Source organism: Orcinus orca, chromosome 12, assembly GCF_937001465.1.
Source record: "Orcinus orca chromosome 12, mOrcOrc1.1, whole genome shotgun sequence".
Classification (NCBI taxonomy): domain Eukaryota; kingdom Metazoa; phylum Chordata; class Mammalia; order Artiodactyla; family Delphinidae; genus Orcinus; species Orcinus orca.
In genome coordinates, this window is record NC_064570.1 from 49,208,019 (window position 1) to 49,233,252 (window position 25,234).

Genomic DNA, 25,234 nt, shown 5'->3' on the forward strand with positions numbered 1-25,234 from the left:
TGAGATTAAAACTGTGTATTTTTTTAAACTTTTTTGATGGGAATTTTATATGTACTGCTACTGTCTCAGACAAGGAAAGACTAAACGCAGTGCAGCATCTCAAGGATCACTTAGTACAATTGTTATAATCAGTTACTGTGACAACCTGAGTTGAATCCATCCTGACTCCACATGGACCTTGGAGCTTGCTTTCATGCACAGAACCAGGGGTCTTCTCATCATCTGCCTCTCTGTACAGAAATATGCAGTTTCTTGACTCACCTTTTTCCCAAGCAGTTAGGGAACCATATGCAGATAAAGCCCTTCCCAGGTTTGTCTTCTCAGCCTTAACATTATTGCCTTTGCTGTCTGACTTTTTAGCAACAAATAAAACACTTTTAACATTAGAAATCACTTCAAAGTCTCAAGGTGACTACTTCCATTAGTTTTATAGGAAAATGTCGCCATCATGTGGAATTTTAGCCTCCAAATGTGACTGAAGGATATTCTATAAACCAGTGGCTTCATACAGATTTACAATGCGTATCTTCCAATTCCTTGGAGGCCTTGCTTCTACTCTTACCCCTAGCTCCAGAATCTTTGCCCTCGTCCTGTACAGTAGCTCTTTCTCTGGTGCCTGGGTCCCTTTTACCAAGTGTAGTGTAGCCACATGCAGGAGAATGCCAGGAGTAGCCATGAAGGATTTTATCACTTTTCTAGATATGAGGAGATGCAAGAATTGGGCTCATAAAATCATCTCCTGAAAATATCTAACTATCTGAAGACCTGTTCTGCCAGTTTTTTCTAGAGCACAGAGTGCCTCATTTCTGATCCATCCTGAACTTCTTTCCAGGGCTGTTGAAGGTCAGCAGCTGCAGCAGCTCATAATTTATTTCTTATAGAGGTAGAGGGCAAGTGCCAATTTGTAGGTGACAAAAGACAGAGCTTTCTATCAGAGTTTTAGTCCCCCTCTGCCACCACCGCTCTAATGGAGGCTGCCTTCCACGCAAATGCACAAAATAAGAGAACTGACCCTAAGCCTATCGCTCCCTCCAAATTTTGACTACTCTACAAAATCTGCCTTTGTTCACTCTCCAGAAGCCCTCTGGAGCAAGAGAGAGGGAAAAAAAATGTGTGTGTATTTGTGTGTGTGTTGTCCACGGCTTAATGGTTATTATCTGCTAGAGGCTAAATGAACTTATTCCTTCATACTGGAGGCAGATCTCTGAGACGATGAATTTTAGAACATGTATCTCCTAACATAAGGACTGAGAGATACTAGATATAAGAAAAAAAAGCAGCACTGTTCCAGAGGACCAAAATGCCACTTACAGAAAACTAAAACCTTTTTCTCTAAAAAGAATTAACCTGTAGGTCTCTCAGATGGTCTTCTATGAAGATTTTTAGGCTATTAACCTTTTAAAAAATTTAAAGGAACTAGCCACAGCAACGTGATCAGAAAAAGAAACAGCATACATACTGAAAAGTAAGAACAAAATTTAATATTTGCACATATTTGGTTATCTAGAAAGTCCAAGAGGGTAAATTGCAGAAAAATTTTTTAAGGTTGATCCCACCAGCTCCTCGTGTAACAGTGACAGTTGTCCCCATGAAGAAAAAAGTAAATAATTTCTAAAGTAATTAAATAATCTGTCTAGAAAATTCTAGGTGCCACAGAATGTTGGTTGGTACTCTTCATCATCTGGGACAAGATCCAGCCTGCCTGCCTCTTCTCATCCGCACATCTTAAATGGAAGCATGATACAACCTGTCCTGCTCACATACCCAGAGCTTACAGTTGCTCTGAATTAATCAGTTTAGTCCTTCATTCATAAAAATGAATAGACAACCAAGGATTGCCATATATTTGAAATTATCAATACAAGGAAGAACCAAGATGAACAAACAGAATAATTGACTCTAAAACAAATAGACAATACAGGAAATATATTAAACACTTAAAAAATTCCAATTTGCCTTAAATAATTCAAGAACTTTATATCCATAAAACAAAAACAGGATGGTATGAAAAACCAGAGAGCAAAAAAAAAGTTCATGGAAACTACAATATAGCATTTAAATTAATTGAAAGTTTCTTGTTAAACTTATATAGTTTAATTTTTTTAATTAACAAACAAGTTGGAAGAGCTATTAAATAGAGCTGGAGAGGTGAGCAAAAGTTCATCTGAAACTAAGATGTCTGCAGCTCGTAGTGTGAACTCATCCCACCATGCCTCCAGTGATCGTTAGCAAATCAAATCTCAAACTAAAAAATTGTCAAAATATAAGAAAAAGGAAAAAGTAGTAAGAGAACCAAATGGCTTCAAAATTCAAATAAAAAAGAATAAGAACTGAGAAACATAGTTCCAACGCCAAACTCCTTCCGGGGAAAGAGGAGCCTGGGCACAGAACAGGGAAGGGCCCTTTGTCCTCTCTTCTTCCTCCCGGCACCTGCAAGTCCAAATCCCAGCTCCAGGCGCCTTTAAAGGTACCAGGGTCTAATCAGTTAGAAAGATCAGGAAATAGCGAGCTAATCAAAAGTGTGCAGGCAAGAGATAATGAGAGGGCAAACAGTAGAGCAGGACTAGAAAGGAGGAGAGAGTCTTAAGTATTATTTAGGATTCCTGTTCTTAGAAACTGGATGTGCAATAATGGAGAGTGAGGAGTCAAGATAACTCCCAGGTTTCCGACGGGAAGGCAGTGCTCCATCCGGGACAAGGGATACTTCTGGGCGACGTGCATAGAGGCAGTGCAGGAGGGTCAGTAGGACAGGGTTCAGTGTTATGCAAACTGGACTGTAGCACTTCTAGCCTATACAACACCACTTAGTATCAGTATCCTGTTGTGGTCTTCAGTAATCATTTATGTGTTAATCCTGGTTTCCTCAGATAAGCTGCAACCTCCTCAGGGGCGTGTACTATTCTATTAGAACAGTGCTTTATACAAAATGACAATAATAACTATAACATAATATAGTGTTATAATAATAGGAATAGGAATAACAGCTATCATTTGCATGCTTACCATGTACCAGACAGTTTTCTGAGGGCTTTGCATGTATTAACTTATTTTAGCACTACCAACAACCACGTGAGGGAGGTACTTTCCTTATTCCTATTTTACAGATGAGGAAACTGGTTTTGTCCAAGCTAACACAGCTAGGTAGTGTTTTATATACTCTTTGAGTTGCATTAAATATTGTTACTGAAGACCATGAGAAACATGTAATATTCTGACAACTATAGCATTAAATATTAGCAGTTAATATCTTGTCTAGGTATTTATTTATGGGATCACCGTGGTGTTAGAGTCTTGAAGGCATTAAATTTCTTGGGTGCCAGATATTTGAAATTTTACTATATCAGTTGATGAACGTTGCATGCCATACTAACCAATACCCGCTTATTCCAAAATATCCCAGATGATTAGTTAGCAGTGTCATTTGTTCCATATTTTATATGTATAGTAAAAGGGAATATTTTCCTCCTTAGACTGTTAGACAAGATGAAGACATGAGCGAGGAAGAACCTGAAGATGAGGAAGATGATATTGACAACATCCTTGATGAATTTCCAAAAGATGAGGAAGTGATGAGTGAGGAAGATGAAGAGCAGGAAATTGATGCGGTCGAACGCCTGAGAGGTGAACTGAGAGAAAAATTTGAAGCAGATACGAATAATTTACAAATAATACAGGTTATTACTTTTTCGTTTTTCATAATTCGAAAAATAACGTTTGAGAATGAAACAAAAGCGAGTTGGTTTATGCCTTGGTTTCTTTTTAACATTTCAAAAGAAATGTATATTTTTAGGGGTTAGGTCCCTTTCGTCAGCACCATTTACAATTATAAAAACTAGTTAATAAATCAAGGGCAACGTGGAAGCCACATAGGGTCAAAGTTTTAGCTGCCAACCTGCAGTTACTTGGAAGCTGAAAAATATTTGTTCTCTAGACTGAAGTAATCAGTTACTAGCAATGTCCATGTGCTGTAACTAAATACTGCCAGCCTCCTTCCCACTAAAAATGTTTGGTTTTATGATTGTTTTTCATTAGGAAGAATTTGAGAAGTTTTTGATACCAGTAATTCTCATTAATGGAGCTCGGAAAACCCACATTGTACAATACATATTGAATATGAAACTGAAACCGCTGGTGGAGAATCGTGCAAGCATTTTCGAGAAATGTTATCCAATATCATCCCGCCTTGCCCAGAAAATGCTCAGCTTTACCTACAAGTATATAAGCTCATTTGGCTACTGGGACCCTGTAAAGGTGATGTCAGCAAATGCATCTGAAAACCATGTTCTTTCTCTTGTTTCTTTTTTTTTTTTTTTAAGCATGTCTAAGAAGACAGTGGATAAGTTCAAAAAATTGTAAGCATTGTATAGTATTCTTAGCTAGCTATAAAAATATGTGTGGTTGTTTCGCCTTTCTGAAGTAGGAAAGTAGTTGAAGGGTTTAAACTTCTTTCGTCTATTTCTGTAAAGATCATCCAGTTCCAACTTGGTTTTAACTCTGTAGCAGAAGATGGTAGTAGAAATATTTTCAAACTAGACATCTAGCGAGCTGAGCTCTGACACAATTTGCTATCTAATTTTAGGCAAGTCCTTTAAACTCTTTGATTCTGCTTCCTCACCTTTAAGATGGGAGAATACTGCCATCAGGCCACTGTGATCAAATGCAAGAATATAAAATTCTCTGGAAAGTGTGAGATCCCATACAAAATGTGCCTTTAATGTTCGTCACAAACTTATTTCTTTTTTTTTTTTTTTTTTGTGGTACGCGGGCCTCTCACCGTTGTGGCCTCTCCCGTTGCGGAGCACAGGCTCCGGACGCGCAGGCTCAGCGGCCATGGCTCACGGGCCCAGCCGCTCCGCGGCATGTGGGATCTTCCCGGACCGGGGCACGAACCCGCGTCCCCTGCATCGGCAGGCGGACTCTCAACCACTGCGCCACCAGGGAAGCCCCACAAACTTATTTCTAAGCACTGTATTTTTAGGCAGTGTGGACAAACATTTAATGTAATTGGAATTCAGTAACTTCAAATGTGGGATGGTTTTCAACAAATCTTAATCAAGGACATGCCAGCCACTGTGTCAGTCCCTGAGAATAGAGCAGTGAATAAAACAGACAAGGTTCCTTTGTCATGGGCCTTATATTCTAGTTGGGTTGGAGAGGGAGGATAGGCAATAAATAAGTAAACAAATAAGTTCTTGTCAGGTTGTATTAAGTGCTATAAAGACAATAAAAGAATGTCACGTAAAGGTGACCTGCCCTCTCAACCAGTGTACCTTCTTATTTCCATCAGTGAAGTAGCACAGTGGAGAAGACCATGGCCTCTCGAGCCAGACTGCCTGAGTTCAAAACCACCACTTACTAGCTGAGTGACCTTGGGCAAATTACTTCACCTCTCTGAGCCATTCCCATTTGCACAATGGGAATAAGAATAGTCCCTACCTCATGATATTGTTACAATTACTAAATCAGTTAATTATTGTAAAGTGCTTGCAGCAGTGCTTGTTTTATTGTGAATGCTCAATTAATATAAGTTGTTGTTATTAACGTGTATTGGTCACTGATAAAAAGTATTTTGGAGGAAGGGATCCAAAATGGAGCCATGTGCATATTACTTGAAACCTCCTTCCTGGCTGATGTTGATACAATCAGTTTCAATTCTACTTAATTGTGATATCTTCTTTACCTTCACTGTAAGGATGTCAAGAGAGACCTTTTCAAATATCATGCTGAAATATAGAAACATTATGACCGTTCCCTCCATAGAGAATCAGATAAAGTTAAGCATGTATTAGGATCACCTAGAAAGCTTTTGAAAAATAGTTACACCCTAACCTTCTCTTTGAGATGGACAAGAGAGGGGAAGAAGCAATCAAAGTCAGAACCCTATTTAAGGATCCATGTCCAAACATAATTAGGATTGTATAAAGATGCCTTGTGGAGAAATGAGTGCATGGTCATAGGAAGGGTTTAAGCATATAAATCATTTTTTCAGGGCTGTTGGGAATCTTTCTGGGTGCCTGACCACTTGATGTTTCTGATTTGATGACACCTTGTGTATTCTGACCTATGGAGAAGAAAGATACATGCTAGATATTTTGGGCAATAGCAGAAACTATTGTAAGAATTCACACTTAATTTTCGAATCTGAAATGGAATCATTAAACTTTCAGCTTTTCTTTTATTACCGAGTATAAGAAATAGAGCAGACATTCCCACCCCATCCCTGAGTTTCTTCTTATCCCTAACATTTACTCCCAGCCATGAATATTACTTCAGCCCAAGAATGATGATGCTGACAACACCATTGACCTGTGACAACTATCCTGGTGTAGTTCTGGGGGAGGAGCAATATTACCATACTGTTTCTCACCTACTCTGTCAAGTCCAGGGATGACTGATGCTTGGCCATCTGATGATATAAAAAGATATCCATTTAATTACCCAGTCGTCATCATCACCAATGCAAAGATGTGGGACCAGTCCTCCCTCTCCATTCCATACCGACACCTTAGGCTGCCTTTTAGGTGTATTTTTCCCTTTTGTGTCTGCTCTTGATGTTTGTGTGAGTGGGATTTCATCTGTATAAAAATGTAGAAGAGAAGCTAGTGGGATTTGTCCTACCAGTACACTCCCATATATAACCCAGGACCCCACCTGTATTAGTCTACTCATGCTGCCATATGGAATACCACAGACTGGGTAGCTTAAACAGCAGAAATGTATTTTCTCACTGTTCTGGAGGCTGGAAGTCCAAGATCAAGGTACCAGCAGGGATGGTTTTTCTAGTGAGGCCTCTCTTCCTGGCTTGTAGATGGCCACTTCTCACTGTGTCCTCAGTGCTTTTCCTCTGTGCTCATGCACTCCTGGTGTCTCTTTTCTCTTCTTATAAGGACACCAGTCCTCAGATTAGAGCCCCATTCTTATAACCTCATTTAACCTTAGTTACCTCCTCAAAGGCCCTGTCTCCAAATACAGTAACTTTGAGGGTTAGGGCTTCAAACCATGATTTTGGGAGGACGCATTTCTGTACATTACGCCACCTTAGGAATGGACCTGTCTGTGAAGATAAATTGGCCCATGAATATATCCAAACACCTTTACACTACTTGGCAGAAACATTCAGTATATGCTAAACACATTATAAAGGAAGTAGAATAACTATAGTTGTCAGAAACTGGAACACTTAAGAAAAACTACATTTATTCCGTATGAGTATAAAATAATTCATTCTTTTTACAGTTTTTTAATATCAGTACTTGATTATAATTAGTTTTCTTGTTCTATAAGAAAGATTTTACAAATTTGTTTTTTTAAGTGTAGTTGGGGGAAATGCTGTTTAAAATAAAGCTAACTTATTAATTCAGTTTTGCATATATTGCAGCTAAGTGAAGGAGAGACAATCAAGCCAGCTGAAAATTCAGAGAATCTACTTCATCCTGTAATCCATCGTCAGTATATTTATTTTTTATCTAGTAAGGAAACTAAAGAAAAATTTATGAAGAACCCAATCAAATATATCCGCCAACCCAAACCTAAGCCTACTATGCCCATTAGGATTGCACTTCTGGGGCCTCCAAAATCTGGGAAAACTACAGGTAAGGGTGTGTTTGCCTTTACTATCCTTAAGCATAAAAGAATCTCCTGAAGACCAGGACCACTTTTCCAGGAAGATAACTATCAAAACTGACTCAAAAAGAGACAGAACACGTAAATAGGCCAATAACCATTGAGGAGAAGACATTCAAAAATATAGCCCCACTCCAAAACAGCCCAGAATCAAATGGTTTTGGAGGAAAATTATGTCAAACTTTCAAAGAATTAAAAATTCAAGAGATACTTACTGTGTTTTTATAAGCTTTTCCAGAGCAAGGGGAAAGAAAATAAACTGACCAATTTATTTTCAGTTTTTTTTTAAAGTAAAGAATATAGTCCATACAATTAAAAAAGTATAAAAAATATAAATTCATTTTTAAATTAGCATGACCCTGATATCAAAACCTAACAAAGATAATACAAAAAAAGAAATTACAAACGAATATTATTTATAAATATAGTCAAATAACAGTTATATTAAGATTTTATTAGCATAAAAATTATATTTAAAATTTTATAAATATAATCTGTATTAATAAGTTAAAGAGTGAAAATCCATTATCTTAATCATTACTGAAAAAGGCATTTGGTAAACTATAATGTTTGAATTTTTTATATCTTGAGACTTTTTTTTTAAGGCAAATAGTCCAACAATAGGTGAGTGTGGTATTTCAAGATGACGTGTGACTTGATAACCACATGAACAGTGGTTGGTCGCAATGATAATAAAATGGGAAAGGGCAGATACCAGAGATATTTAAAAAGGAAATGACAGGACTTAATGACTGACGGCATAGAGAATGAAAGGGAGAGATGAGGTCAAAGATTAATTTTCACCAGAAATAATAATAGGGAGTTTTGTGTTTTAGCTCTTCAGATGAAAAGTGTGTTTTCCCCATTTAAACGTCTTAACATGATTAAGAGTCTTTAATAGTTGTGTTCTAAAAGTTCACAAAGATAATGATATTTCCCAAAGAAAGCTGTACATTAACATTCAAGATCCCACAACCACAGCAAAAAGTAAAATGTAGATTAGACAATCTGATTCCTCGATTTTTGTTGAAATAGAGGTTAATCTTTAAACAAAATGTCAAATTGTAAATGCTTATTGTTTTCATAGCTTAAGAAAAATAGGTGTGACTCTCGCGTTTGTGGCAAAGCTGAGATGAAGCCTTCTGCGGCTCTCACAGGGGAGTTGCTCCCGGGTGGCCCTAATTGTGGCCAGTTAACCTGTATTCCCCGTGGGACCAGATGAGTCTCAGTGTCCTCTACACACTGCTGTCTCCAGACCGTGATGAAGCAGGGTCTGTATACCCTGTCAGAGCACACCCACATTTAACAGTAACTGGAAGCTATTATCTGTGGTCTCACTTAGCAGAAGCAGAGGCCAAGCCTGAGTCCTCTTTCAACAAATGGCAACATCTATGTGCCCTTGGACAAATTATTCCATTGCAGTGGGCTGCAGTTCTTTCATCTATAAAATTGGAACTTCAATACCCGCTCTACGCACTTGATGGAATAGTTGAAAATATCAAAAAAAGTCACAGAAGAAATATTACCTCATAAGCTATAAATTACTATTAAAATGTCAGATATGCCATTATAATTTTTAAAAATTACTTCCTAAGGATTAACTGCCGCCTAACTGTATAGGGTAAGCTAGCCTGATTGCAGCCTGGAGTCCGTAAATGGACAGATAGGGAAATGGTTTAATCCGGTGACACAAGGAGCACTGAATTGTTATTTTGGACATAATACCAAATATTAATAGTACACATAGGATGCCTTATAAAGCTCTCAAAAATGCTGCTACCTCGTGCAGAAGGAAAAAAACCACTTCAATGGTTTGGTTATAGAAAACCTCACGGAGTTAGCTCACTAACCAGACCCATCAGCCACATACCTGAAGTGCTAATAATGATCGACCTCTGAACAGTATTAATTCAATAAGATGTCGCAATTTTAATTTTTGAAATTTCTTTGAGGAATGTGAAGATTAGTTTGCTGTTGATGTCAATTAACCAGAATCTGAAACTGAGATTAACTGATGAATTTGTGAAACGGAATAAGTTTAAAGTTTTAATGTTTTTCAGTTGCCAAAAAAATTTCAAGTGACTATGGCTTAAAGCGTTTGTCAATAGGAGATGCTCTGCGTTATGTATTAAACCACCAACCAGACACAGAGCTGGCACTTATGCTAAATTGGCATCTTCATAAAGGAATGACAGCACCTGATGAACTGGCTGTTCAGGCCTTAGAATTATCTCTGATGGAAAGTATAAGTAACACTGCAGGGTAAGTGGGGGCCGTGGAGGTGGAGAGGGAGTGGGGTGGAGTTACATCTCTGAAGAATTTACTCACTGGAATGTAAAACACTTAATCGTAAACAGAGTTTAAAGCTCTTGTAAAGTGTGTGTGATGTGCTTTTCAAACTCTGGACACCTATATGGTTACATGTTTTAATTTTCTGTCAAGCTAAAACTCGGCTTGAACACCAGAAGAGCCAACAGGCCACTGCCCTCCCCGCAGCAACCCCTGAGCTGTCCAGGAGCCTCCAGGTTTACACAATCCATAAGGGTGGCCTGTGCGACTTCCACAGCCCAGCAGAACTCCTCACTGCCCCATGGAGTGATGAAGGCGTGGCCCTCCCCTGTCCCCCCAGGTGGTACTGGTCCCGTGGAGATGGTCTGTCTCTGGCCCAGCTCTCTGCACAGGAAGCAGCGCCCCTCCCTTGATGCTGCATTTGGACAGGAGAGCCCTGTGCTCGAACTGGTCTTCAGTTTACCCTCCTCCGCTCCACCACGGCTTCCCTGGCACAGCCAGTGGTCCCAGCCAGTAGTAAAAGCCGATAAAACCTAAGGCCCTGCTCTTGAGCCCAGGTCATTGACTTAAAATCTTGCTGATTTACTCAAGGCTGTTTTATATTAGGCGCCTCCTTGCCCTTCCCTACCACTGGTCCTTAATCAAGTCTTTGACAGTTCTAATTTCAGTTATCAGGGAGCAGATTCTGGACTGTCAAGTCTTTTCCCCAGAGAAGGCCCTGGGACTTAAGCAAATTGTGTTACCTCCTTCCTGGCATTCAGCTTTGCATACGAGGGATCTTAGTGAGGACAACGTCGGTTAAATCACAAAGGTTTTATTTCACCTTAATACCAGGACAGTAACTGCCCAGCCACGCTGAATTTCCCTAATCCTGAGGGCCTCTCAAGTGATCCTTCACAGGACAAAGGAGTTGAGCTACTTTCCATTAAAAACCAACAATGGCGGGCTTCCCTGGTGGTGCAGTGGCAAAAAAACAAACAACCCAATCCAAAAGTGGGCAGAAGACCTAAATAGACATTTCTCCAAAGAAGATATACAGACTGCCAACAAACACATGAAAGAATGCTCAACATCACTAATCATTAGAGAAATGCAAATGAAAACTACAATGAGATATCATCTCACACCAGTCAGAATGGCCATCATCAAAAAACTTAGAAACAATAAATGCTGGAGAGGGTGTGGAGAAAAGGGAACCCTCTTGCACTGTTGGTGGGAATGTAAATTGATACAGCCACTGTGGAGAACAGTATGGAGGTTCCTTAAAAAACTACAAATAGAACTACCATATGATCCAGCAATCCCACTACTGGGCATATACCCTGAGAAAACCATAATTCAAAAAGAGTCATGTACCAAAATGTTCATTGCAGCTCTATTTACAATAGCCAGGAGATGGAAACAACCTAAGTTTCTATCATCAGATGAATGGATAAAGAAGATGTGGCACATATATACAATGGAATATTACTCAGCCATAAAAAGAAACGAAATTGAGCTATTTGTAATGAGGTGGATGGACCTAGAGTCTGTCATACAGACTGAAGTAAGTCAGAAAGAAAGAGACAAATACCGTATGCTAACACATATATATGGAATTTAAGAAAAAAAAAATGTCATGAAGAACCTAGGGGTAAAACAGGAATAAAGACACAGACCTACTAGAGAATGGACTTGAGGATATGGGGAGGGGGAAGGGTAAGCTGTGACAAAGCGAGAGAGAGGCATGGACATATATACACTACCAAACGTAAGGTAGATAGCTAGTGGGAAGCAGCCGCATAGCACAGGGAGATCAGCTCCGTGCTTTGTGACCGCCAGGAGGGGAGGGATAGGGAGGGTGGGAGGGAGGGAGACGCAAGAGGGAAGAGATATGGGAACATATGTATATATATATATAACTGATTCATTTTGTTGTAAAGCAGAAACTAACACACCATTGTAAAGAAATTATACTCCAATAAAGACGTTAAAAAAAAAAAAAGAATCCGCCTGCCAATGCAGGGGACACGGGTTCAAGCCCTGGTCTGGGAAGATCCCACATGCTGCGCAGCAACTGAGCCCATGAGCCACAACTACTGAGCCTGTGCTCTAGAGCCCGCGAGCCACAACTACTGAAGCCCGCACACCTAGAGCCCACGCTCCGCAACAAGAGAAGCCACCGCAGTGAGAAGCCCACGCACCACAACGAAGAGTAGCCCCTGCTCTCAGCAACTAGAGAAAACCCGTGTGCAGCAGCGAAGACCCAATGCAGCCAAAAATAAATAATTTTTTTAAAAAAACAACCAACAATGGCAGCTCAATACATCCTCAAGTTGGCTTGCAGGCTATGTTAATTTATAATCCTCTCTGCCATGGAACTTAGAACTAGTTAGTGCCTAGAGACTTAGCTGGAGAGCACTGAGGGAGGACTAACCAGCCCTTCCTGGTGACGTCAGCCAGCAAGCCCAGCTCAGGCACCTCAGAGTCGGTTTCCTGACTTTGGAATTTGCAGACAGCCTTTAGTCCTCTTCTCAGTTTGCTAGTGGCACTCATTACCTTAGACGGTTGGACTAACAAATTCTCCATCATTTCTGCTCAGAGGCCTGATGGGTCCTGATGGAATGGTTCTCTCCCAGATACCATAGGGGTCTCTCACCAACTCCCCATGTTCCCTTCCACACCCAGCCTCCTCACAGAATTTTACTACAAAAGCAAGCTTAGAACACAGTGTTTTCCGTATTTGCTTAATCTCTTACTAAAATACTATTAACTGTGCCAGGACCTTTTTTCTTTTCATTTTAAAACATTTTAATGTACTTCTTAAAATCTTGATTTACAAGACACCTTGTCTTACTGCCACTGACCTTTCAGTACAAAAATTTTACACTATCTGTTTGCTATAAAACTACAACATTAAGATCAGGGTTGGATAATTCTTCCCTTGCTGGCCATTCTTTTATAAGGAATGTCCATTAGTCTATTACTAATTGCTTTACAAACTTGATCTACAATCTTTAAGATAACTCTAAGGGTTAAATATCATTATTTTGCTATTTTTACTGAAAACTGAGGCTCAGAGAGGTCAGACCAGGTTTCAAATCTAAGTCTGTGTGCCTCTGAAGCCTATACTCTTTCCACTGTTTCATGCTAGAATAGTAGCACCAATTAAGTAATACAATGTTCAAGGTATAATATGTATTATCTCTCGAAGTCCGCTAAAACCTAGCTCTATGATGCTAAGTGTATGAATCAGAGCTGTGTCTGTATGTATGCAGCCCTCCTTCTGGCTCTTGGGCTGACTGAGGTTAAAAATATAGAGATAAAGGGAGTTCCCTGATGGCCTAGTGGTTAGGATTCCGGGCTTTCACTGCTGGGGCCCGGGTTCAATCCTCAAGCCACGCAGCCAAAAAAAAAAAAAATAGAGAGACAAAGAGGGCAAGGTGACAAGATTAATCAAGTTACATAGGAACAGTACGGGGCTAATCTTAAAGATAGACTGTTTCCGGAAGACAGAAAGGAAGGTCTGAGAGAAAAGACATCTGGAATTTTTATTTTCACGTATCTCCTTATTAGTGTTGTCATTGATGGATACCCTGTATCTAAATATCAAGTGAGTCTCTTGGAAGCCAGGTCAGTCATCCCCATGGTCATCTTTGAGTTGGATGTGCCTTCCAAAGAGATTTTCAAAAGATTGCTCCTGGAAAAAGAAAAGGAACCAAGGTAATGTATGTGATGAAAACAATGATAAAGGAATAAACTTTACTCAACCAGAAAAAGCAGGTTTTTAACAGCTTTTTCCATTCCTTCTGTTTCTCTATTAGTTTGCCTTATCCATTGCATAACAGCTCACAGATTATAGCTGTCAAGAACTCAAAGTACCGCAAAAATATTGATGAGATGAGGCAATATTATCAAGAACAACATCAGAACTGGTATGTGATTGATGGCTTTCGCAGCAAATGGTGGGTATGGAATGAAGTCATTAAGAAGGTTAAAATGGTGAATAAACACATACAGATATACCTGGGAAGAATAAAAGCAGGTAAGAAAACGTGTAACTCTGAAAACACAATAAAATGTGAATTTGAAGTCTATGCATGCCTAACTCATGTTACCATAATTCATTCAATGTGAACATTTGTTCCCATGACCTTAATCAGTATTTTAAATACATAGTATTTTCCAATTATGTGGGCATGTATATTTGTTCTAATAAATGACTGCCTCTACTCAAGCTATCAGCTTAGCTCTCCAGCTAAGTCTCTAGGCGCTAACTAGTTCTAAGTTCAATGGCAGGGAGGATTATCAATTAACATAGCCCGCAAGCCAACTAGAGGATGTATGGGGCAGCTATCATTTATTCAATGTCTATGTGAACCTATCACCTAAAAACAAGACATGGTTTCTCACTAGAAGAGTTTATGGTGTTTGGAAAGCCATGTAAGAAGCTAGTTTCAAGAATGGTAGTTATACGAGGGCAGGGGTCTGTGGAGTGACACTTGGCAAAATTTTGTTTGGGAATCTAGAATTAGTTATTTTTACTATTTACTATGAAATTATAGTAGTATGTAAATGTTGATTCTATTAGAAATTTAATTTGAACATAGAATGTTTTTAATCTATATTTGGAATCCATGAAAGAAAATGTTTGATTATATATTCCTAGAAGTCTCTTGATTTTCCTCCCCAAATACACAAAATAGAAGGGAAGCTATCTATATCTCATATCTCTAAAAAGAGTGATGATGCCAAAGAATTTGTCTGGAGGGGTTTCACAGACATCTGGCTAACGACTTTGTCTAACTTTGGAAAATACGGAGACGGTATAAGGAGGTATGAGGGAGCAACATGACGCAGAGAATCTTATACGAGGAAAAATGCAGTGAGGAGTCTGATAATAATGGCTTCATTGAATCTTGATTTGCTTCATTATTTGGGCATCACCAGCATCTCTGGTTCCTGTTTGTCTGCAGACTGGGAATTTGTTTTCACCTGAGGATTACAAGGGATGAAGATAAGAGTGCAAGGGAAGAGAGAACTGAGTTTTAGAAGCCTACTCCCAATAAGTTTTGGATAGCATCACACTAGTAGAACATTCCACAGCAGGCTTTGAAAGCAAAACTTGTGCCTCATTCATCTTTCTGTTACCCTACTTCACCTTTCCTGCCTCAGATTGGGTTGCCTGAAAACAGACTCATGATGAAAAGTTGTGTGCGGAAGCTTTATCAGGAAGTACTCTCAGGAGTTGAGTTGCCAGATTAAGCAAATAAAAATACAGGATGCCCAGTTAAATTTAAATTCAGATAAATGACAAGTAATTTTTTAGTCTAATTATTTACCAAATGTATGGGACATATTTATACTAAAAACTGTTCGTTGTTTATCTGAAATGCAAACTTAAGTGGGCATCCTGTATGTCAACTCTAATTAGGAGATACACCTGTGGGGAAGTGAGGCTAGTAGAACCGAGCAGAGGGAGAAACTAACCTGCAGTGTGGTGGAAACAGAAGCCTCCCTGGATGCTATAGGGAAGCACTAGAGCTAGGATGGACCTTCAAAATTTCCCACACTGAGGGGAGAGGCCAGGCTTTATATCCTCCCATTGGCTTGTCATTGACCAAAGGTCACTCCAGGAGGGGGTGTAACCTGTAACAGAGGGGCCATTCCCAGTGCAGCTGTGATCCGTTAGCACAGATATTTCCAGCAGCTGGGGGATGGGTGCATCAGCCCTGAAGAGAGGGGTGCGGATGGGGCACCACAGTATCCACTACATTATTCCAGATATACTTGCCTCTGCCTTGAGTAGTTTAATCTAATTGAAGCTGCCCTCTTGCTTTCCTGGTTTAGCATCTACCTGATAATCTATACCTGATTGTTTGAATTCAGTTTTGTTTTTTTTTATATTCTCCACTTGCTTTGTATGTTATTCAAATAACCGTCCCCTGTCAGGGGGCCAGTTTATTCTCACTAATGAGATGGAGCAAGGTCAGGGCTAGAAAACTAAAGAGATTCCTCCTCATTCTGCCACATTCCAGAAAAGGATATATAGACATTGCCACATGTCATCAAGACTATCCCAAGAATCAGAAAAAGAGATACTTGAGTGTCTTTTAGGACTTAAAGTGATTTGAGTCTAAATTACCCTGTCACTAAACCTGTCAGGATTGGTGAGGTCAGCACATCTGAGCTAAAGAGCAACATACAAGTGTAAAACTATGTAGTACCATATAGTATAATATTATAGCACTATATAATACTATATACTTAAACAACACTATTATTATACCATAGTACTGTGCGTTATAATACTTTAGAATAATATTACACCAGTGTAGTATTATAGTGTAATATTCTTTTTAGGAAAGGATGGTTGGGGCTTCTTAGCCTTTTCGTTTGTATCATAAACAATGGATGGAATAGTGGATTTGTTTGTCTATTGCTTCATAACAAATTATTCCGAAACTTAGCAGCTTAAAACAACACACACACACAGTCACTCACAGTTTCTGTGGGGCAGGAATCCAGGCGCAGCTTAACTGGGTCCTCTGCTTCAGGGTCTCTCACAAGGCTACAGTCAAGGTGTGGGCCAGGATTAAGATCTCACCTGAGGGCCCTAATGGGAAAGAATCCACTATCATACCCATTCATATATTGTTGACAAGATTTCGTTCCTTGAAGGCTGTTGGACTGAGGGCCTCAGTTTCTTGCCAGCTGTTTGGCCGGGGGCCACCTTCAGTTCCTTGCCATATGGACCTTTCCAACATGGCAGCTTGCTATACCAAGTGAACAAGATAAGGCAAGAAAGAATGCCAACAGGACAGAAACCATAGTCTCATGTACCTGTTTTAGTTTCCCAAGGCTTCTGTAGCAAATTACCACACACTGGGTGACTTAAACAACAGAAATGTATTCTCTCACAGTTCTGGAGGCCAGAAGCCCCAAATCAAGGCATTGGCAGGGCTGTCCTCACTCTGAAGGCTCAAGGGGAGTATCTGTTTCATTTCTTTCTCTTAGCTTCCAGTGTTGCCAGCGATCCTCTGCATTCTTTGGCTTATAGACACATCACTCCAATCCTAAGGATTACTTTTATGTTTACACTGTCACATAACAAATTAATCCATGATTTATTCTTCATAATTTTAGTGTTAGCGTAAGACCTTCCTTGGCATAATAAAAAAAAAATGAAACTTTTCACTGGTGAAAAGGACCATTAACAAAATATATTGGGATCAAAATTTACTCATTATAATTAAGATGTATAAAAAAGTAATTTTATTTTCTGTAACATCTCATATTGTTTTGGAGTCCCCATTCTAGTGGAATACTAGAGAGAAAACTCTTAAACTTGTCCATTGAATGAATTTGGGGGCTTTTTTTTTTTTTTTAAACAGAGTTGTTAGGGTAAACCTAGTTACTTTTGGGAAAATGTTTCTTCCCGTCTTGGGAGCCGTCAGGGCACAGGGAGAGGTTTGTGTCAGTAACATCATGTCAACAAACTGTTTTCACTTCCTGAAATCTATCCCATAGAAAAAATTTAAATATGTAGCAAATTGATGTGTGTGTGTAAGTGGCTATGTATATATACACGTACATATATGTGTGTGTATATACATATATATTGTTTATAACATATAGATAGTTTATAATAGCTAAGAATTAAAAACAACCAAAACATTTATCAACAGATAATTGGTTGAGTAAACTATATGTACATTTATACAGTGGAATACTGTGCATAAATTAAAAGGAATTAGGTAAATCATATAAACTGATATGGAAAGGTGTCAAAGGCCATGACTAACTGATAAAAGCAAGTTGCAGAATAATGTTTACAGTATAGTGGCACAAGCATCTTATATGCAAAAAATATATATATGTGTATATGCAAATGTATAAAAAAATCTGAAAAAGATACAAACTCAACAGTGATTACCTCTCAGAAGGGATGTTGGATTGAGAGGATGGAGGTGTGAAGAGAAGTTTTTACTTTTTACTCTGTGGAATTTTACAATGTGTACTCCTTTGTATAGTACTAGCATAATTGAAATTATTTTCACTTTGAAAATGATTGTGTTTCCTCTGAAAAAAAAATAATAGTTAATCTGTTAATAACAGGAAAAGCCGCCTGCATTGACAAGTTATGTATCTCACCTGAAGAACTGATTTCTCGCCTGGGCGAATTTGGACAGTTCTGCCCTGTCAGCCTGGCAGAATCACATGAATTAGTTGATTGCTCTTTAACTGATTCCTTGGAATTTGCAGCAGAGTTCAGAGGGCACTATTATAAAATGAGTTCTCAGGAGAAGTTGAATGTAAGTTTGTTCCTAACTCCAAATATTTACCAGGGAAAGAAAATACCGGTCTCAGAATTCACCAAACAGGAAGGGGTGGGCACAGCTGGGAACACCCAGGAATTGGGGACCAGGAGACCCAATTTTGGAAACTGTGACCCTGGATTCAATGAGGCAACTCAGAGTCCAGTCCTAAGACTGCATCCCAAGACATATTTTGGCACAAAGCAGAAGTTCAGGGTCAGTGATGGACCCTCCACCTGGGCCAGCTTAACAGGTAGGGAGACCCAAGGGTGAGCCCGCCCGTGAAGGGGATGCTGAGCATCTGGGTGGGGATTCCATTCAAAGGGTGCAGAAGGGAAGTCAGAGTCAGTAGAAATGAAGTAAGACTGACGTATGTCTCCTGTGCCTTCAACTTTTTTCTATCACTTTAATTTCCTGTGTACCATATATTGCTATTTAATGCAACAGAATACAGACTTGTTCTGATATTATAATGACCATAATTTGGTGATATAAGAAGGTTGTAGTTGAAAACTAATCAGGTGCCTCTGAACATTTTATTTTCCTCTGAAGAATTTGAATTTTTTATCACTTTAAGAAAAAGACATTTATTTCTTCCTGCTTATTTAAATGATAATCACAGAATTTTAAAACTGGAAATGACATTAGAGGTCATGTACCTGGTCTGCTCCCTTCATTTTAGAGTGATAACTGAAGCTGGAGAAGCTAATTCACCTGCCAAAGGGCACCCACCTAGTTAGTTATACTGTAGGACAGGAAGACTATGCACTCCAGTGCCTGGGACATAGTAAGAGCTCAACAAATGTTTTCTGTATAAGTAGATGAGTGAGTGAGTGAGTGAGTGAGTGAAAGTGGGAGAGACCTTACATGAAATCACTTGCAAGTATTACCATAAGGCACTTGCAGTCAGGGAAGGAGCTATAGTAGTGCAGAAAGCAGCTCTCAGATGGTTTGAAGGACGAACATTGCTACTGAAAATGGGGACAGTAGCAAGAGAGCCTCAGTGGATTCTCATTGGCATAGTATTCCTGTCTCAAGCGGTCACATTGCTGTAATCTTTTCTTATAGAGATTTTTGGAGAATCCCGAATTATACGTGCCTCCATTAGCACCTCATCCTCTCCCGTCTGCCGACATGATGCCCAAAAGGCTGACACTGTCGGAGCTGAAGAGCCGGTTCCCTAAGTGTGCCGAGCTCCAGGGCTACTGTCCAGTGACCTATCAGGATGGCAAACAAAGGCAAGTCCTTGCCCTCGTGCAAGTACAGGATGACAGCTCTACTCGGAATAAGTGGTCCATATAACAGTCTTAACATTTTGATCAAAAGGTCACTATTGCTTAACTGGAAAATGTTCTATTTCTTCCTTGAGTGGCAAAGATAGAAAAATAAAATATTTTGACACTTTATTTATACAGTACTGCATATTAATTATACAATACATAGTTGTTTTTGTTTGTTCCTTTGTCTTTCAGATACGAAGCCCTAGTACCTGGTAGCATTCACTATGCTTTAGAATATCGTGATCGTATATATATCTGTGAGAGTAGAGAAAAACTTGAGAAATTTTTGAGGTGAGACCATTCACTAAGTCACAAACATTTACTGAATATCTATGTTAACTGCATCATGCTGGGATAGATACATATGTGAGTGCACACACACACACACACACACACACGTGCATATATACATACACATAGCTGAAGGGGCAGCAGTTACTTACCTACTGCCACACATTTCTGTTTTTCACAAGAAGCTGGAAACCAAATTTCTTCTTACATTTATCTGATGTTTAAACTTTTGTGACTGGTTCTGTTTCTTAAAAATTACAATGTGGATCAAATCACATCTGCAGATAGAATTTGTGCAGTAGTTTGTGACCTCTAGTGAAGATCAATGTTTGAAGAAATTTAACAGTAAAAAGAGAAAAGACATTAATTGCTGGAAAGGATATAGGACTGAAGGAGTGAAGGAGTGAAAAAAGGATTTTCTTTTTTCTTCAATGGGAAAGGTACGAGCATGTTAAAATGCAGGTGCCTGGGAAGGATCCAATAAAGAAGGAAATGCCAAAGGTGGGAGAGAGAGAGAAATTGCTATTTAAGATTTCTGGAGAGAGGGTGGAACAGGGATGCAAAGAATGTGTGGAGACTGATCTTAGCTGGGAGGTAAGCTCCAGTGTGGAGAAAGGAGCCTATGTGTGGCTCTGCTTGTGGTGAGCAGTTGAGGAAGTTTCATTCTGATGCTTCTCCTTGGATAGCCTGGCCCCCATGTGGGGGTTACTGGGAGGGTTAGAAATGTGAGGGCAATAAAGGAAGCTTTATATAGTTGCTGTGAAAAATAAGAACACTGAGGAGAGCTGAGCAGGGCTAGGGACCCAGGCGAAGCTGGCCGTCATGAATTTCTAGGAGCCCCAGTCTTCCCACTTGTATCATTTTCTCCACCGGAGAAAAACAGGCAATGAACATTATCTTTCAGCTGTCTCTTGTGTGTCCACCTTCCTGTGTACACACAATGAGCGCATCTGTGGGCTTCTGTCTAATGGATTTTGTGTTCTTAGGTCACCACTGAAATACTGGGATCAGAAGCTTCCTTACAAACTTCCCCCGTTAAAGGAACCGATGTATCTCACTAGTCTGCCTTTGCCTGGATATCTCGAACAGGTTCACTTACATGAGTTTCTATGCATAGATTTTAGAAGACTACAGCAATCTCTTCTTTAACAATAATTTTAATTTTGGTAACAATGAAATTCAAGGCAGAGTTTCCTGATGTTAAGCTGCAAATCCACTTTTTTTGTGTGTGTGGTACGCGGGCCTCTCACTGTTGTGGCCTCTCCCAATGCGGAGCACAGGCTCCGGATGCGCAGGCTCAGCGGCCATGGCTCACGGGCCCAGCTGCTCCGCGGCATGTGGGATCTTCCCGGACTGGGGCACGAACCCGTGTCCCCTGCATCGGCAGGTGGACTCTCAACCACTGCGCCACCAGGGAAGCCCTGCAAATCCACTTTCAACCTATTTTGGTTTTGAGTGGTTGTGAAAATAAAATGTGAGAAAAGCCCCTGTTTCCATAGCTAATTCCCAAATACCTGCACTACAGTGAAAAAAGAGTAAGATAATTATTTACATCTGACTTGTAGTTTGTTTCTTATTTTGAATTTCAGTGTCTGTAAAACTTTTTCTTAATTTGAAATGTGTAAATTCAGTCTCTAAGAGGTTTTTTTCCCCTGCTCAAAAGAGTTGAGTTGAGGTGTCACCACAACTGAACCACCAAACACATACTTTGCTCAAAATCTGGATGAAGCTATCTACTCAATCACATCTTATTTCTCTAGATATACCTCTTTCTGAATATAGTCAAATTTATCAGTAGCCAAACACTATTTTAAAGGGTTTTAAAAAAAAATTTTCTATAAAACAGTTGCCTACGGCACAATTTCATACCTTTCTTACAAATTCCTAATCCTAACTTTGCTTTTTTTCAGCTCCCCTAGATGGTTAGCTTTCAATCTAGTTTAATATCAAAAGGCAAGATGACACTCACCCAGAAAAGGGTGTTCTCTTCTTTTCCTGCTGGGGCTCCAGAATCTCGACTGCAGTGATAACTGTGGTCTCTGGAATTCCTGGTCAGGTGGCCCAGGGTCCTGAGGGTGGGAGGCAAGCTGGCCAGTTCTGAGCAATGGAAGCAGAGATGGGCCAAGACAACTCAAAGCCCAGTGTCCCCTCCTTTCTTTTTTAACTTTTTGTTATGGAAAATGCCAAACATATAAAAATAGAACTGTGTAATGAAATCCACGTATCCATCACCTAGCTGGCGCTAAGCCACTTTGTAGTTTTTATTTTTCCTAATCAAAGGTATTTTGTGTTTCTGTCCTGCTGGCTAAGAGTTCATTTAACTATCTTTGTAAGCTCCATCCTCAACCCCAGGAGGCTATCTGAGGCAAAGAATAACTGACCTCTTTATCTATTTGCCACAAGAAAATAAAACAAACTCAAATATACACATAATCCGTTCCCTACCTGCAGGGTATCGCAACTGCTCTAATTAAAGCCATGAATGCAGCAGGATGCTTAAAGCCCAAATTCCCCTTCTTAAGTGTACAGAGATCTGCGCTACTCTATATAGCATTTCATCTAAAAGGTATGTCTTTTATTTATTTTTTGCTAGAAATGATATGCTACTCAGAACTAATTTAATATTAATTGTAGTATAATGTAATAAATAGGATTGTTGAGTTGGGTTGGTCACTTGCATGGGGTGTGTGCGGTGTTGGTAGCAAATATTTTAGCAAAAATATCAAAACTGAGTTTCTAGTTTTTAAAGCAGGGGCTACGAGTAACCTAATCAGCACTCAATAATCCATTCCATATAGGAAGGTGAATAGAGACAATTATGATCTAAAATAGAATAATCCCCAAATCTTATTTGGGATTTGGATATCTTCTTGGCCATAGCTGTGCAACTCAATCACACACGAAGTTCTCCTTCTCTTTAATATAATGACTCACTAACCTAACAAAAAACATTCACAGTCCTGTGAAATTTTCTACAGCCTTTAATCCCAAAGGTTCTGAGTACACAAGAAAAAAATATAAGAAGAAGATGGAGCAGTTTATGGAGAGATGTGAACTCATTACATACCTGGGTGCCAAGATGACCAGAAAATACAAGGAACCTCAGTTTAGACCCATTGACTTCGATCATAAATTACAGACCTTTCTCTCTCTTAGAAATATAGACCCAGTCAATGGATAGAATGCTTGGGTAACTGCACCCAGAATCTTAAGAGTTACCTGAAAGGGATAAAAAGCAAATAGATTGAAAATCTGGCCCTCCCTGACGTACTTTTCCCTCCTGAGTGATACAACACGGCTGCGAGACTTCAAATGAATTCAGAGCTCTGCCAGCCAGGAAGGAGTGCTCTTCTGTAAGCCTAAGTTTTCATATAATTATAAAGTTTATTGCTCTTTGCCTGAACTTTGAGGTTTTAACAAAAGTTATTCCATTTAGAATTCCATTTCAAATATTTAGGTAACTTATTTTACTTAATGAATCTACTGTTCATTTTCCTTTTTAATATTTTCAGCAGAAAAGTGAGTCTCTGTTAAATGTAAGGTCATTTATGCAGTAAATGTTAGAAAGCTTCAAGAAACAAAATTAACATGGATATAAATAAAATAGAAATATTGGTTACAGTTTTAACATAGGGAGTTGTTGGTAAACTTCGTGAACCTAAAGATACTTTATCATTTTCCCAACAAAATAAATGGATTTTGAGGTAACTAAACGGCTGCTGCTTTGCTTGATACATTATTCTGTAGTTAGAAATCGCCTGGATACTTGAGAAGGATGAAATCTGGAGTCTTTTCACATGACATTATCAAGAAGTATATGCTAGAGGAAAATTACTAAATTGAATTTGAATGAGATTTTAAAAATAAGATTATCAGTTTTTCAGCAGGACTATGAGAAATCTAGCATGTGAAATAGCAAGACTGTCTCTTTAAAAAAATGAAAGGTACAACCATTATCTTATTTAACCTTGGGTAAATCTCAGTTTCGACGAGCCTTTGTTTCTTAAACTCTAAAATGAATGATTTAGCTCTTTTTTCCCAGCGTTATTGAGGTGTAATTGACAAATAAAATTATACATATTTAAACTTTACCACGTGATGATTTTGATATAGGTATACCTTTGAAATATTTACCACAATCAAGTTAATTAATGCATCTATCACCTCACATCGTTACTTTGTGTGTGTGTCTGTGTAGTAAGAATGCTTAAGAATCACTGTTAGCAAATTTCAAGTATCATGACAATATTATTAACTACAGTTACCATGCTGTACATTAGATCCTCAGAATTTATTCATCTTATACCTGAAAGTTTGTACCCTTTGATCAACATCTCCTATTTCTCCCCTCCCCCCAACCCTTAGCAACCACTCTTCCACTCTCTGCTTCTATGAGTATGACCCTTTCTTTTTTTTTAGATTCCACATTTAGTGAGATCACACAGTATTTGTCTTTCTCTGTCTGGCTTATTTCACTTAGCGTAATGCCCTTCAGATTCATTCATGTTGTCTCTGATACCTACAATTTCAACAACGTTAATTAAAAACTAGAAGCCTGTTTTATATATTTTTATATGATATATTTAATAATAAAACAAGTTTTAAACAAAAACTAGAAGCCTATTGTCAAAGTTAGGATAAACCCCAAAAGTCTTTGAAGAGTTACTGATATACCCATAGATGAATCATTATTTTTTCAGGAGACTGGGAGCTGTCAGTAGCTGCCAGGTTTTACCAGCAACGTAAGGCACCACTCACTCTTCTCTTCACAGTTCTTAGTACTGCTAATTTACCATCTTCCCACAGTGTTCTTAACGTGTCCACAGGCCTCCTCAGCCATTGTGTTTTCTTCTATGGGTATACGAAGTTTCCTTTAGCAATTAAAGCCAAACTTTATTGCTTCAGCTCCCTCACCTTTATGAAGGGCAGTAGTCATGCAAAGTACCCCCAGGAATCTCTTGAGAGGTAGGGAGTATCTCATAGGCTCCAGAGCAAGTCCACACCCACTGGATATCTGCCATCTTCTGGGGACCTTGTTCTATAATATGGCTTCACTCTGAGAACTGTACAAACCCAAGGGAGTGAGAAATCTCACAGCTCATCCATCATTGTTCTGGAGCTGCTGAGTTCTGCACAGAAGTGGGATGAATGCTCCCTCTCTCCTAAGGAGGGAGAAACTTAATCCCTGAGCTGAGCAAGGGACCAAATGCCATGTGATTCTCCCTTTTCATCCCTGTCTCCACAGAGTGTCTTCCTTCAAGTAAATCTATTTAATAGAGTGTAGCAGGTAGGAGCATTGGGTAGGGAGTGGGAAATCAAATTTCCAGGGCAGCTTATAGCTCTGGACATTCCAGGTCCCTAACACTCGCATGCAAATTACAGTTCATTACATGTAGGACTCTATTTAGAATAACCACAGACAGGGCTACCATTCCAGGCTGTTTGCTGTGTGTT

The 25,234-nt window shown here is 39.2% G+C and overlaps 1 protein-coding gene across 1 annotated transcript in view; it reads left to right on the forward strand.

Annotated features, from left to right (window-relative positions):
* The window catches only part of AK9 (adenylate kinase 9), a 122,645-nt gene extending 98,454 nt beyond the window's left edge, over nucleotides 1-24,191 (forward strand). The window contains exons 28-39 of the mRNA XM_033418675.2: nucleotides 3,471-3,674; nucleotides 4,033-4,251; nucleotides 7,379-7,592; nucleotides 9,684-9,885; nucleotides 13,468-13,614; nucleotides 13,716-13,936; nucleotides 18,010-18,206; nucleotides 19,278-19,447; nucleotides 19,682-19,780; nucleotides 20,767-20,869; nucleotides 22,232-22,346; nucleotides 22,759-24,191. Coding sequence (XP_033274566.1) covers nucleotides 3,471-3,674; nucleotides 4,033-4,251; nucleotides 7,379-7,592; nucleotides 9,684-9,885; nucleotides 13,468-13,614; nucleotides 13,716-13,936; nucleotides 18,010-18,206; nucleotides 19,278-19,447; nucleotides 19,682-19,780; nucleotides 20,767-20,869; nucleotides 22,232-22,346; nucleotides 22,759-22,961 — 2,094 coding nt within the window. The 3' untranslated portion in view covers nucleotides 22,962-24,191. The remainder of the gene's footprint in view (nucleotides 1-3,470; nucleotides 3,675-4,032; nucleotides 4,252-7,378; nucleotides 7,593-9,683; nucleotides 9,886-13,467; nucleotides 13,615-13,715; nucleotides 13,937-18,009; nucleotides 18,207-19,277; nucleotides 19,448-19,681; nucleotides 19,781-20,766; nucleotides 20,870-22,231; nucleotides 22,347-22,758) is intronic.
* The last annotated feature ends 1,043 nt before the right edge of the window (nucleotides 24,192-25,234 follow it).